Below are 13,418 nucleotides of genomic sequence, written 5' to 3' on the forward strand. Positions count from 1 at the left end.
ATTAGATTTTTTCCCCTCTCTTAATTTCACGGTTGTCTCTTAGTTTTAAAAACTATTTTTCAATTATTTTCTAAATTTGATTAAAATCTTATTTAAATAATAACAGTAGTAATTAATAATACTAATAATTTACTAATAATAAAATATATGAATAATGATGGCACTGCCATTGCTTAAAGCTGGTCCAATCACATCACCAGTCCTACTTTGCGTCCGGCCCATATTTAATTAGCAAAGGATCACATTTATTACTACATCCCTTTGTGAAGATTCCAACTAAATAATTTTTTTCATTATATTTTTATTCTAAAAATATAATAATTAATCCTTACATCAAAATAAATATTTTTATTTAAAATTTATGATTTATAATAAATATATAATTCATTGAACAAAACTATACACTTCTACCTAAAATACGTTTATATCGATATTAATTATACATGATTTTAAAATATACTTCTATCTAAAATTAAAATTAATTATTAGAGATCAATAGTCAGAGCTTCTCCTATTTTTATGAAATCCCCAATCTATGCTCTTGTTTTTCTCATATGCCCAATCCACTTATATTTTTTAAAAACATAATTTAATTTTCGAATTCAATAGGGTTTTAGTAAGTTACTAAGTTACCATTGATGTGAAAAAATGGTTTGCCTTAATTATAAAATTATAAAATAAAAAAATTAGAAGTTACAATTATACCAATGAAATCTTAATTTTAATTACTAGCGACCTTTTACACTAGAGCAATTTGAGGCCCAAAAAAGTATCTTTATTTAGGCATAAGATACAATGATAAGTAAAAGTGAAATATATATATATATATAAAAAGATGGAGCTAAGTAGTGAGTCTAGAGATGTTAATACTCATCACACAAGTGAAATATAAGAAGAAAGAGAAAAATAGAATGGCATGACTTGGCAGAATTGTTCTACTAATAATTGAGAGTATTTCAGAGTTTTATAAACATATAATAAACTAAAATCTAAAAATAACACAATGCGCTCCAGATTTTATAATAAACTGCTTATATGATTCTTTCTTGGATTTCTGCAGATTCTGAATCTCATCAACGAAGCCTCTCGAAGGTGTTCGGGAAGATAAATCGCTCGCTTAAACTTGCGCTCAGATCCGTCGACTTCACGCGACGATATGGGCGTCCAACTCGACTCGGGAGTAATTAGCTACGCTGTCTCGAGGCCTCTGTCTCCGATGAGTACTTCAGTCGAGCATTTCTCTGCCTTTTTCCTTTTCTTTTTTACGCTCCTTATTTTTCCTCATCTCGGTGAGGATAAGCATTCTTTTCCTCTATTTGTTATCGACATTGTTTTTCTCATCATGCTTTATTTTTCAGGTTTCTTTCTTCATTAATAAATTCGTGGTTTATCCACTTTATTCAAAAAAAAAATAAAATAAAAATAACACAATGAAAAAGAGAAGATTAAAATATATATCAAAATATTAGCTGATTTGTCCTGGGAAGTTTCATAGACTAACAGATAATTTCATCTTAATTTCATTTATATATATATATATATATATATATTTACATAAATATAGAATCAATCATTATACTCTTTTTAAAAGAAAAACACAATGCATCACTAGATGGAAATTTAAACAGTGACATTTGAGTGATCCCAAATTGCATAAAATCCATCACCCACTTCCCTTGCTTTTTCTCTGCAAAAGTTTCCAAGTTCCAATATATATCACTTGAGTTCCAAACTTCCAACAAACATACCCATGTGAACAAAAGCTGCCATTTATATATATATATATATATATATAAAAAGTTTTCAGTAAAACAAAACTCTGAACTTCTTTTTCCCAAGTTCATCATCAGCAATTCACAGTTAATTGAGAGAACTGACTAGAAAGCCCTCCAACTTGCATGATTTCCTTCTTCTTATCTTTGAGCCTGTATGAATTATGGTAAGGAATAACAATGGAACGATTGACCTTATTACAACATGAAAACCATTTAGACTTCATGTAACTAGACTTCCTCCATGGAGGTACATGAAGTCCACTTTCTCTTAAACACTGTTGTATAGCTGAGCTTAGTATAGCCACCACCATTTTCAACTTCTCTTCACTTCCAACAAATATGTTGGGAAGTGAGCTTGAAAGTTGAGCATAAGACATTGTTGGTCTTGCAAGCTCAAACTGAGACTTGAACTCAATGTCTATTATTAATCTACATGTCAAGTTATTGACTATGTCTATGTACTCATAATAAGCAAGAGATGAAGACATACATAGTGATGCATCAAAGCCATGCTTTCTCAAACTCATCATCAACCTTCTCTTCATTATATCACTCCTCTGTATCATTTTCTCATCTTTCATTTCCCTCACAAACTCCTTTGCCTTTTCCATCACTTCCATCTCCTCCTTTGTGTAACTCCCAAGTATTCCCTAAAGCATGTATATACATATATAATATATTATGATCTCAAATAAAGAAAGAAATTAAGGAAAGAAATGAATGAATGAATGAATGAAGTACCTGAAGAATGAAGGTAGAGGAGTGGTTGATTGAGGAGATTGGAAGTGATGATGGTTCTGGTTCTGGTTCTTGTTCTGATTCTATGAACTCATGAACCATTTGGACAAGCTTCTCTTCTTCCAAACTTGCCATTGTTTTTTCCTCAAAGACTAGAGACTTGTGTTTTGGGATAATATATAACTACACAAGTCTCTTGTATTTGAGGATGAGAACAAACTAGATGATGACAAGTGATGTCAACAAAGAGAGAAAGATAAGGAGAGTGTGAGAGATATGTTGACATGATGTTGGGTGGGAGACTTTTATGCTTTCTATTAATACAAGGAATATTTCAGATGCATCTTTGAGGTGATCTATCTTTTTTTCAGTCCTTTTTTTCTTTTTTGGTTTTCTCAATGTGTGTATGTGTTTTCCAATTTAAATGTTTATCTTAGCTTAATTCTTTGATGATGATAAATCTCTTGCAAAGCAAAACTTTGTTTTCATAAGAGGGAACACTAGAGTCCGATTGAAGGTGACTTGAGTACTCCTTTTGAAAAAAAAAAATAAAAGCTATACTTTTGGATTTATAAAAAAAATAATAATAATACAAATAGCGAACAATATAAAGAGGGGGTGAGCAGGTATATAGGGGTGGCGTCCACCACAAGTGGTGATTAGAAGTAGGCAGATCCGGCCCGGGCATTAACCTGACCAAATTCAGAGGTCAGGGGTCGATGGATTTGACTAGATCAAATAAGGGTCAATAATAAAATATTAAAAATATATTATAATAATTAATAAAAAAAAATAATATTAGAACTATTATTATAATTAAAAAGCAACTACTTAAATATGATATTTGAATTGATAGATGGTTATATATATAGTAATATTTTTAATCATGCCAGTGTTTTCTCAATTTTGTGAATTAGTAACCAATGTAATATATCAATATATAGTTATTAAATTTTTCCGGGCTTTATTTTCGTTTATTTTTTTTATTTGTTTATTAGTTGATTTTGTTAGACTATATTATAAGAAATTTTACTCACTAATTTTTATCCTTTTATATGTAAGATAAATTTTATTTGTAAATTATATAATTTATCAATCTACTAGTTTTTTTTTAAATTTTCTTATAATTTTTTATTTAGTTGAAATATTTTTATTTTTATATTTTACAATGAAATTATGCTCATTTATATTTTTTTAATAAAATGAAATATTTATAAAATATTTATTATAATATATTAATGAATTTTATTTTTACATATGATTTGGTTAAGTTTTGTTGTTATATTTATGATATATATATATATATATATATATATATTGTAATTCTATTTATTGATTATAAATTGAAAAATAATATTAATAATTTGCCATGAGATTCTTCTCGTGATTGACAAAAACGTTGCACTGTGCTAAGTGATTGGTCAACAGATCTTTTCCAATTAGCTAATCACAGCCACCCAAGCTTAATCCTATGAATGGGATGAGTCTCATGTTTTTTTTTTTAACTTGTGCTCAAGTATAGGATACCGCTGCAAGTACTTTGGTCCTACCATTGTGACCCGGTTGCCCGGCCGAGTCAACCGATTCATGGTTGACTCGGTCCGGGTCAACTGGGTTAATATTGGGGTTTTTCATGCCCGGTTCAATGGCGCATGCTCGGACCAGCCACATGACATGTTCTCAATTTTTTCGGTTGAACTTGTCAGATCTGTCCGAGTCTGACTACCTTGGTAATTAGAGGACTCTACACTGATGAACAATTGTATGTTATTGATTGTTTGTGTTGATTGTTTGTGTTGTCTCATTGGTTACTTTATTTTTCCTACATATTCTCTATTTTACTAACAGTTTTAATGCTCATGGTCATTGTGATTCAATTGTATGTTCTTGATGGCCTTAAATTGAATATTATTATTACACCGATTCATATTTGATTTCATGTGATTGAGATTAAGAAATCTCTTTTTAAAAATTAATGGGTTTACCATAATTGAAAGAAGTTGCATGCAATCCTAAAAATAGGACGACGATAATCCTCTGGTCAAACCTAGTAGAGGATGCACCAAATTATTAGTACAATCTTAAGAAGATTTAATTAGAAAAGAAATTTCAATTAATCAACTTAGTTAATAATCTTGAAAAAGATATTAATATAATCTAAGAATACCCATGGTTCAATAAATCACGGATTAAATCCAATATTTGAAGTCTTGTTGCGTTAGAAGTCTTAGGGGAATTCATTATCTTGGTATTGCTTTATCATTGATTGTTTTCTGGTTGATCTATCACTCTTGCTAGTCTTTGCATTGATTTAGTTATGCTTTGATTTAATTCTTTCAATCATATTGTTTTGCCGGTTTAGTAATGGAAGGAGAGTTATTACTAGTACTCATAGTTCTCGTGGGATTAACACTCTACTAATTACATATTATTACTTGAACGACTAGTATACTTGTTAACTTATTGCTAGACAGTAGTAGAGCTAGATCATCAAATATATTTGTATTTATTTTTATTACATAGATTGGTAAACATAGCCAAAGACGGAATTGTAATATGAGCTAGGTCAATCAAGTAATTTGTTAGAAAATTAAATGATTATAGAATAAATAGTTAGATAAATTAAACTTAACTATATATAATAAAAATATTGCTTTTGAATAAAAAAAATAATTCAATTGAGTTAAAACTTTCGTTTCTGGAATTAAATCTACACCAAGTATTCTTATACTAGCATTGAATTTAAAATAAATACATAAATGAATAAATGAAAATATCGATCATGGGAAGAAGGGAAATAATATAATAGAAAATTTTAATGGAAGAATAAGTCAACAAATGTCCTATATATTCCATGACTTGGAGAAAAATTATTCAAGAAATAAATAAGAAAAAAGCTTGCAATATTTACACTACCTAAAGAGGATCTGATGACTTGGAATTGAAGATGATTTGGTACTAAAATATAATAAATAAATCTAATAACTTTTTTATTATTATAAGATATGTACTCATATTATTGTAATTAACATTCTACGAGGCATAATTTAATTGATTAAACTACTAATTACTTACTTAAAAGATTAATATTAGTACTCAGAGTACATAGGAAATTGAAAACATGTGCATATGCATGTTAGCTTGGCAAAACTTTTTTGGGTGTAGAAAATTATTGATAAAATTTTTTGGTCTAAAAAAATCAAAATTACTTCTTTTAATTAGAAAAAAAATATTAGTGACAATGCTTTATTGTTAAATATTATTTTAATTAAGAAAGAACTAATAAGGATTAAATGATTTGTAATTTAATTATACAAGTTAATTTTTAAAATGATGATAATTTGATTAATAAATTTCTTTTTTTTTTATTCTTCCATGCTTGCGGTATGTCGACGTAATTTTGCTTACACCGGCTAAACATATTAATTTAAGGTTAACCCTATAGCTATTTTTGTTCTTTTGTTTTTTTTATTTTAAATATTTGTGTTTAATAAAAGAGAGTTTTAGTTCCGGCGATGTGGTTTGTGGTTTAGTGAACACTACTTGTAACTCCGAAACTCAAACCAAACAAAGAAGGAGACACCTGAGTTTGCTGGTAACTTGGGTTCGGCTTCCTCTTGCCTACGTCAGGGCGGCGGAGAAAAAACAATCCACTAAAAGGGTGAGAAATACGCAGAGTACAAACACTTGTCACTCACTCACTCATGATAATAAGGCAACTGCCTCTAGATTACCTTCACGGTGCTCGCGCTCTCCTCAAAGTTTCCCCAGAGGGGTCACTTGCAATCTGCAGGCGAGAGTGCCAGAGCTTATATAGGCAACGCCAGCCGTCCCGATATAGCACATACCTCTTAGAATCTCATGGCTACTAATTTAAAAAACTTTTCCTTAAAAGGTGGTACATTTACCTGCAGCTCACATTTGTAACATAAGTTTGCAACATAATACATTTTAGCACAGCTTGATGAGTTACAGTTGCGTTGCGGACGACCTCCCAAGACCCATCAACTCCGGTGGTACTTAGTCCGGTCGGTCGCATTAAGATCTCGATGGGCTGCCGTGCTTCTAACTGCCTCCCCTCTCTCGTGGCGATTCCCTACATGAGGCGCTGAAATGGATTGTATAAATCTTCCATGGCTGCAAAACACCCTACATAAATTTGGTGTGCAGAGGATTTCTCAAACTTGATCTTCGATTCCACGGGTTTGGTCGCCGGAGAATCTGCGTAGATTGATAGAACTTGATGATTCTCATCAAAGTTCTTCAAATCATGTCTCATCATTCACTCCCTGAGATAGATCTCTTTGAAAATTAGAGACTCCACCATATTTGATCTTCGATCAAATCACCTAAATATGGTCTTGATATGCAGTCTTGTCTCTTCAAGTTGTAAGGGCATTACTTAGATAGCTACCAAGATCTTTAAGATATTTCGCTTCCATGTTAGAGGCTTTACTAAAAATAGCTCCGTCAGAGATCTTTCAAGATGTTTGCCTTGCCTCCCAGAGTCTCCTTGCCACGTGTCACCATGCTTAGCCATCCGTCGTCAGTATGCTTTGTCCACCTTGAGTCTACCCACGTCAGCTTGGTCTGGAGTGTCAAATCCATGCCGCTATATAATAGTCGCGGTTAAGCACCTAACAATCGCGCTGGCGTAGTGACACAGCTGTACGCACGGAGTGACTGACTCATGTTCTGACTCCACATTGTACAACTTCGTGGGACCCACCAGACTTTCTGAAAATCATCTGAGTGCTTACAAAAATATGTGATTACACGCAACTAGTGATGTACAAATTAAACACAAAAATACACCCGGTCGGTTTGGAGCTTCGATCGTACGAGGCAATTTCTCACTTTTGTCTACGAGGGTGATGCCGAGAGTCTTCACTTTTGGTTCGTTGCACAGTCTTGTTTACGACTTCTTCTACACTCTCCTCCCTATCTTGAAAGTCGATCGTGATGACTCTCCACGTCGTCGAACTCTCCTTTTCTTTCCTGCTCTATGACGACATTAATAAAGCGCGTATGTGCTCGGTGCGTTTCGCGGGTCTACAATCAGGTATTAGAATTTGTGCAAAGGCCAATTTCACCCCTCGACTTTCGAATCTTGTAGCATCAAGGGTTTGGTAAAGTGAATGCCATGTGCTTTTTCAATGTTGCCAGCATAATCAATAACAAGCTGTCTTGTTTTCCTACGATATCTAGGATAAAGTGGTGCCTGCAGATCAATATGTTTGGTCTACTGAGGAATGTTGGGCTGGATTCTTGGATATACTCAGTTACTTGCACCTGTTGTCACAAAATATATTCGGCCACCTTGTTACTTGTAAGCCATAGTCTTCTGGCATTTTGCTTCGTCCACAACAGTTGAGTACAACAACTACTGTTTGCCAATGTATTCAAAAGCTGCGTTGGAGAGTGGAGATGGAACTTTGCTTCTTACTGCTCACCATACGAGCAAGTTGTTACCAAGATGAAACATCCTCTGAAGTGCTTTTTCTATCATCAATGTTTTCACGCGATGCACTGCGTCCACTATACCTATGAAGATGTGAGTTTAGGTCTTTTTGAATGCGAAATTCATGATACCGCGATTACCATGAACATGTCTGATGATCGTTTAGCAATTTGTCGAATGAGACTCACTTTGGTGTTCTAGCGATATCTTGCACAATACTCCAACCTTAGAAGGAATATATCTCGCACCACTGTCAGGCTGTGAGATAGAGTAAGCTTTCAATCATGCTTCTATAGAGACTTGGGTCTACATCTTTTCCATACTCATCTTTTGTCAACTGACGGTTCACATTCGCTTGAGGTGTTCGTCATGTATTTAACAGCCTTTTCCAAGCCAAATCTTTTCACCAGATTACTGTGCGTACTTGGTTTGAGAAATAAAGATTCCTTACTCTTTGCATTGTTTGATTTTGGAAACCCAATGGAGTCAGTTGACCTACCCATGCTCGTCTCAGGCTCTTCTTGCATTGAGATGAACAAAGCTCATCCACTTTGCCTGTGCGTTGAACCAAATATATGATATCATCGACGTCGTTGTGCCCACCACCAAGATCTGATGTTTGGGCTTTTTATAGACCAGAATGCCTTGCCACTCCTCTTTGATAGCAACACTCAAGTGAAAATGTGCAGGCCTTTCGCCTGCAAGCCGAGGCTGCGCTTCAAGCCATAGAGTGCCTTCTTCAATTTGAATCTTGATGCAGATGACTGGGGATCTTCAAAAAGCCTTTTGGTTTGCTCCCACGAAATGCCGCTTCACTATGCAGAAAACCATTACAGAAAAAGCACTCTGGAGCATCCATTGCTGGCTGTAAACGAACCCTTTACAACGTACTCACGCTAACAATAATCTGATGGATTCGAAGCGCAGTCTGGTTACATTTCAAATGTTTCATCAAAAGTCGACTCATGACTTTAGCGCGTGCCATCGAGCCACTAGTCTTGCTTTATTTACTGGTGATGTTGCCTTTATCATCGAGTCTCTTGTTCTTGAAAATCCACTTAGTTTCAAATAACATTCACATCTTTGGCCTTGGGACGATGTCCACGCCATTTCGAACAAAGGCCCGGATTCGACTTCTTCTTGCTTTCACGGCACAGTGCTCGGTGTTGTTCATCATCAACTAAAAGCTTCTTTTGATATTCTTTGGTTCGATAAAGAGATGTCGTAACATGTGGCAGCGGTTCTCCGATAATCGCTCAACTGCGTGCTTGTCTGGTTCTTCTTCGCTGGTCCGCGTTGCAATCACACATTCGCAGCTAGGATGATTCTTCACTTTTGTATTCACCATGAGGATGGTTTAGGCACGATTGATGTCTTCATTATCTTCTTCATACGTCATCTGATTACACGGAATGACCCCATCACTGCTTGTATCGGCATTCATTTATCTGTTGTACAGCGCACGCACGGCGGGTGATACATGTTGTTGCGATTAGTGTTGTATCGACAACTGTGTTACTGCAACATACGACTGTAACTCTTCATACGCTGTCGCTATTACGAGATTGAGTATGCTTGTTTGGCTCGGCTGAGTGTGCACCTTGAGGTCTCATATCGGAGGAAATACATCAGCGATGCGTCCATTAATGGGTCTCCATCTGTACTTTTTGGTTCTTGAGATTGAACACTCGATATACTGCTACTGGTTGTATGGGAGTATCCATGTGAATAATCCTTCCATCACTTTTCTTGTCCGAACTTTCCCGCTGATCTCTATCATTCGGAATGTAACATTTGCTTCAAAGGAGTGTGAAAGTATTTGAGATTTGGCCTTTGCTTTTCCAGAATTTCCTTATGGTGTCATGTTGGTTGAAGGCCGAGATGTACACTCTGACCAGTGATGTATGCGTGCAGTACTGATTGCTTCGCCCAAAATCTTGTAGAGAGCTTCTTTAGTCAGCATAACTCTATGCGTTTCTTGGAGGTCTCGATTCTTCCTTTCAATCACTCCGTTTTGTTGAGGAGTTTTTGGTCTTGTGATGTCGTGGCCAATTCCATGTTCTTTGCTAAATTGACAAGTTGAGCATTTTCATCTCCTACCAGCATTCCTCCGGTTTTGACAATCTCCTATTTTGCTCTCTCATTTGGAGTTGCAAGCTGTAACTTCTTGAAGGCTGCATAAGTTTCGATTTTTCTTTTCAGAAAGTCCCACCCAAGTGTCTACCTAGAATAGTCATCATCACACACAAATACATATCTTTTACGGCAAGCTTTTACTGTTTGTGTGGGTCGATAAGAATCCATGTACGCGAAAAGTTCCGAAGCACTCTTGTTGTACCACTGTCTTGCACAACTTTTGTGAGAAGCGACTTTGTTTTCCGGAGTTGGTCCATACCATCTTTCCTTGCATAGCTTGGGCTTCACTCCAGTGCTTTCATTTACGCTTAATCTTCATCGATTCTACCGTGTCGAGGATGTCCAAAGCGCATTCGTGCGATTTAGGAGCGAGTGATGTTGCAAGATCGACGTTACTTAGCGGACTTCGAGTTTCTCTAGCAAATATGCAGTGTCGAAGATCTTGAGCGGTTCGAACGCGGCAATGACTGGCTTTCATCATAGACGACACACACAGCCATTGAGTGAGATTTTACCATGATTTCGATCCACATAGTTGACTTATACTTGAGAGATTTGCTTTGACATTGCCCACATGCAGAATATCAATTTTCGATGCGATGAAGTGTTCCGTTTCCAACTACTCGCAGCCTTTGACGGCCGTGTCAAAAGTCACATGCCCACGGTTCGGACATTACTTTGTAATTCATCTACCTTTGTTGCTGTCATGTCTTCATATGACGACCATCAAAATACCAGGTTGTCTTATTCGAGGATCTTTTTGATGAAAGTACCCTCTAAATCTCTCTTTTACGAGCCCATACGTTCTTGCTTTCTTTCTTCTTTCTCTAGTATAGGGAGTCTGCCTCATATGCTCTTTTAGCCATGTGCATCTTTCAACCTCTTGGGCGGATGGCTTGCTGACACCACAATGGTGACATGCTCGGAATCCACTTCTTTGCTTTTCGAGTGCACTCATGCAGTTCCCTGCATGCTACTTCCTTGGATTGATGACACTTTGAGTCTTATATGTCCTCTTACTTTACACAATGAAAGCATGCTTTGGAACTTGTCTTATGTGTCTCTTCTCCATGTTATACTTCACTTGGTTGTATTCATGAGGCATTTGATGGGGCACAATGCTGAGCTTCAACTTTTTGCATATCTTGTCTCCACGTTATGCCTCTTCTATTTGTTGAACTTGTTTTGAAAAGGTAACTCATCAATCTCGCTTTTCCGCTGTCTTATTATGGTTATGGTCTTTTCATCGGTATGAAGCTTTTCTGTGACATTCTTTTAGCTCTTTTTCAAGACTCTTGTTGTATGAGCATCTTGTCAAGTGACGTAGTTGTGCTCAGCTGAAGAGGTGGTCGTGGCTATAGCTAAACCCATGACGACTTCTTCGGAGGTGTGCGGCATGATGCGTAGCAGGACTTACCATGTAGAAATTCCTGAAATTTCGCCGGTTAGTGTTATAGAAGTGTGAGTATGGCTGTATCTTCAGCGTTTGTCTTCTGCTGGGTACTACTGAAATTTTACACTTGAGTTTCTTGGCCAAAGGGCAATTTCTCACTATCGTCTTCCTATGTCTTGATCGTCGGCGTCTCTGGGCTTGTTGCTTCAATTTTTACCGAGCTATATCTTCTTCTCTTCTACACGGATTCGGTTCATCCTCGCATGTACCTGTAGAGATCCATCAGCTCCATCCAAGTCTCCTTAGTTGTGATATCTTTTGGCATGCTTTTCTATTCGCATTTAGCATCAAAGTGCTATCTTGGGAGAGATCTAAGGGTAGCTCTTGGGACTGGCCTGCCTGTGAGATACTCTGTACCCGAGCTGTTGAGCTGATTTGCTATGTCCATCGATTTTGCGATTGAACATGCAGCTATTGTCTCTTCTTCTCTCATCCTACACAAGGATTCTCGAGACATAGTTGTTAGCATTTGGAGTTTGGATTCTCTTACCAAGTTGGTCCCTTATTTGAATGGTTTTGAAGGAATCTCCCAAGCTTTCTCAGCTGTCGCATGTTCCATTATACTTGAGCTGGTTTCTCATCAGCACCTCCAGTGCATTTGAGAGCTTTTCCATTAGCATTAGCTTTGGCATGTCTTGCCGGGCACTCAAGCGAGCTTTTTCTTTGCTTCCTTGATCACGTTCGTCTTCGCCGACTAAGAGTAGGGAAGACGCATTCAACTACTTCTGCGCAAATCATGCGCTCTCATGAAGTAAGACTTGATATGGCAGCTGCTGTCCTGCGGCGCTGTCCGCTATGGATGGTTGGATCCGTTCAAAAGCAGCGGTGAGCCAGTGTGGCCGGGAAGCTCACTTCTTTTCCGGCTATCAATGGAACTTGTTGGGACCTCATGGGCTTTGACCAAGGCGGCGATAAGCTGCAGTCTGCACTTTTTGGTTCGGCGTGTGGTTTGTGGTTTGGAAATTGAACCTTTCGCGACCTTTCGAAAAAGCTCACTTTCAAACCAAACAGAGGAGACACTGGGTTTGTGCTTGAGTTGAACCTCTTTGCTACGTCACAGAAATGACAATCCGTTAAGGGTGAAAATACATGAAATTCACAATTCTTGTCTCGCTCACTCAACAATAATGAACACTACCCTCTCTGGATTATCTTGCTCACTCTCCTCGAGTTCCCGAGAGTCACTTACAGTCCTACGACCCGAGGTGGAAACATATGAGGCGCCTCAACGTCCCAAATATGTGCATTACCTCTTTTAGAATCTCCAGCGGTACCCCAATTTAGAAACGCAGGTGCATTGCGACTCACCATTTGTTGTAACATGGTTACTGACATGTGCATTGCGGCTTGGTGAGTTGCAGTTGCGTTGCCGGACGACCTCAGGACCCTCAGCCTCCCGTTAGGGCGAGTCAGGAGTCGATGCGACCGTCTCGTTCAAGTAGGCAGCTAAGCTCTATCTCGGCTCCTCATGCTGGGTCCCTGAGAAGGCGCCACGTCCCCAGCTCTTCCATGGAAACTTTTAACCAAACTTCTCCTAATTTTGGTCTTCAGATTCTCAAACTTGATCTTCAATTCTCACCCACGAGTTTGGTGCATCAAATCTTCGCATTAATAGACTTGATAGTTTCTCATCGAGTTCTTGAATGTGCTCTCATTTCATTATGTGAATGTAGATCTTTTCTTTAATTAAATACACACCCATTATTTCAATCTTCAATCAAATCACCTAAATATGGTCTTATGATCTTGTCTTCAAGTTTATGAGCATTGCCAAAAATAGCTCCACCAGGGTCCTTTAAGATATTTGGCTCCATATTAGAAACACTAAAAATAGCTCGATCAAGATCTTCAAGAT

At 36.9% G+C, this 13,418-nt stretch overlaps 1 protein-coding gene across 2 annotated transcripts; it reads right to left on the bottom strand.

Moving 5' to 3' along the window:
• Nucleotides 1-1,485: 1,485 nt before the first annotated feature.
• LOC120259304 lies at nucleotides 1,486-2,691 on the bottom strand. 2 transcript variants are annotated; one of them, XM_039266884.1, is made up of 3 exons: nucleotides 2,517-2,688; nucleotides 2,266-2,425; nucleotides 1,486-1,925 (listed from the first exon to the last, which is right to left on the bottom strand). In XM_039266884.1, the coding sequence occupies exons 1-3, from the start codon at nucleotides 2,646-2,648 to the stop codon at nucleotides 1,861-1,863; spliced, it is 357 nt and encodes a 118-aa protein (XP_039122818.1). In that variant the 5' UTR covers nucleotides 2,649-2,688; the 3' UTR covers nucleotides 1,486-1,860. The 2 variants fall into 2 exon arrangements, with proteins under 2 accessions (XP_039122818.1, XP_039122817.1); XM_039266883.1 differs by having other exon boundaries at nucleotides 1,486-2,425; nucleotides 2,517-2,691.
• Nucleotides 2,692-13,418: the final 10,727 nt, after the last annotated feature.

Source organism: Dioscorea cayenensis, chromosome 4 (genome assembly GCF_009730915.1).
Source record: "Dioscorea cayenensis subsp. rotundata cultivar TDr96_F1 chromosome 4, TDr96_F1_v2_PseudoChromosome.rev07_lg8_w22 25.fasta, whole genome shotgun sequence".
Classification (NCBI taxonomy): domain Eukaryota; kingdom Viridiplantae; phylum Streptophyta; class Magnoliopsida; order Dioscoreales; family Dioscoreaceae; genus Dioscorea; species Dioscorea cayenensis.

Coding starts and splice junctions, on each gene's coding strand:
- LOC120259304 (XM_039266883.1), bottom strand. CDS start 2,648: ATGGCAAGTTTGGAAGAAGAGAAGCTTGTCCAAATGGTTCATGAGTTC. Junction 2,426..2,516: donor CCTCTACCTTCATTCTTCAG/GTACTTCATTCA, acceptor TACATGCTTTAG/GGAATACTTGGGAGTTACAC.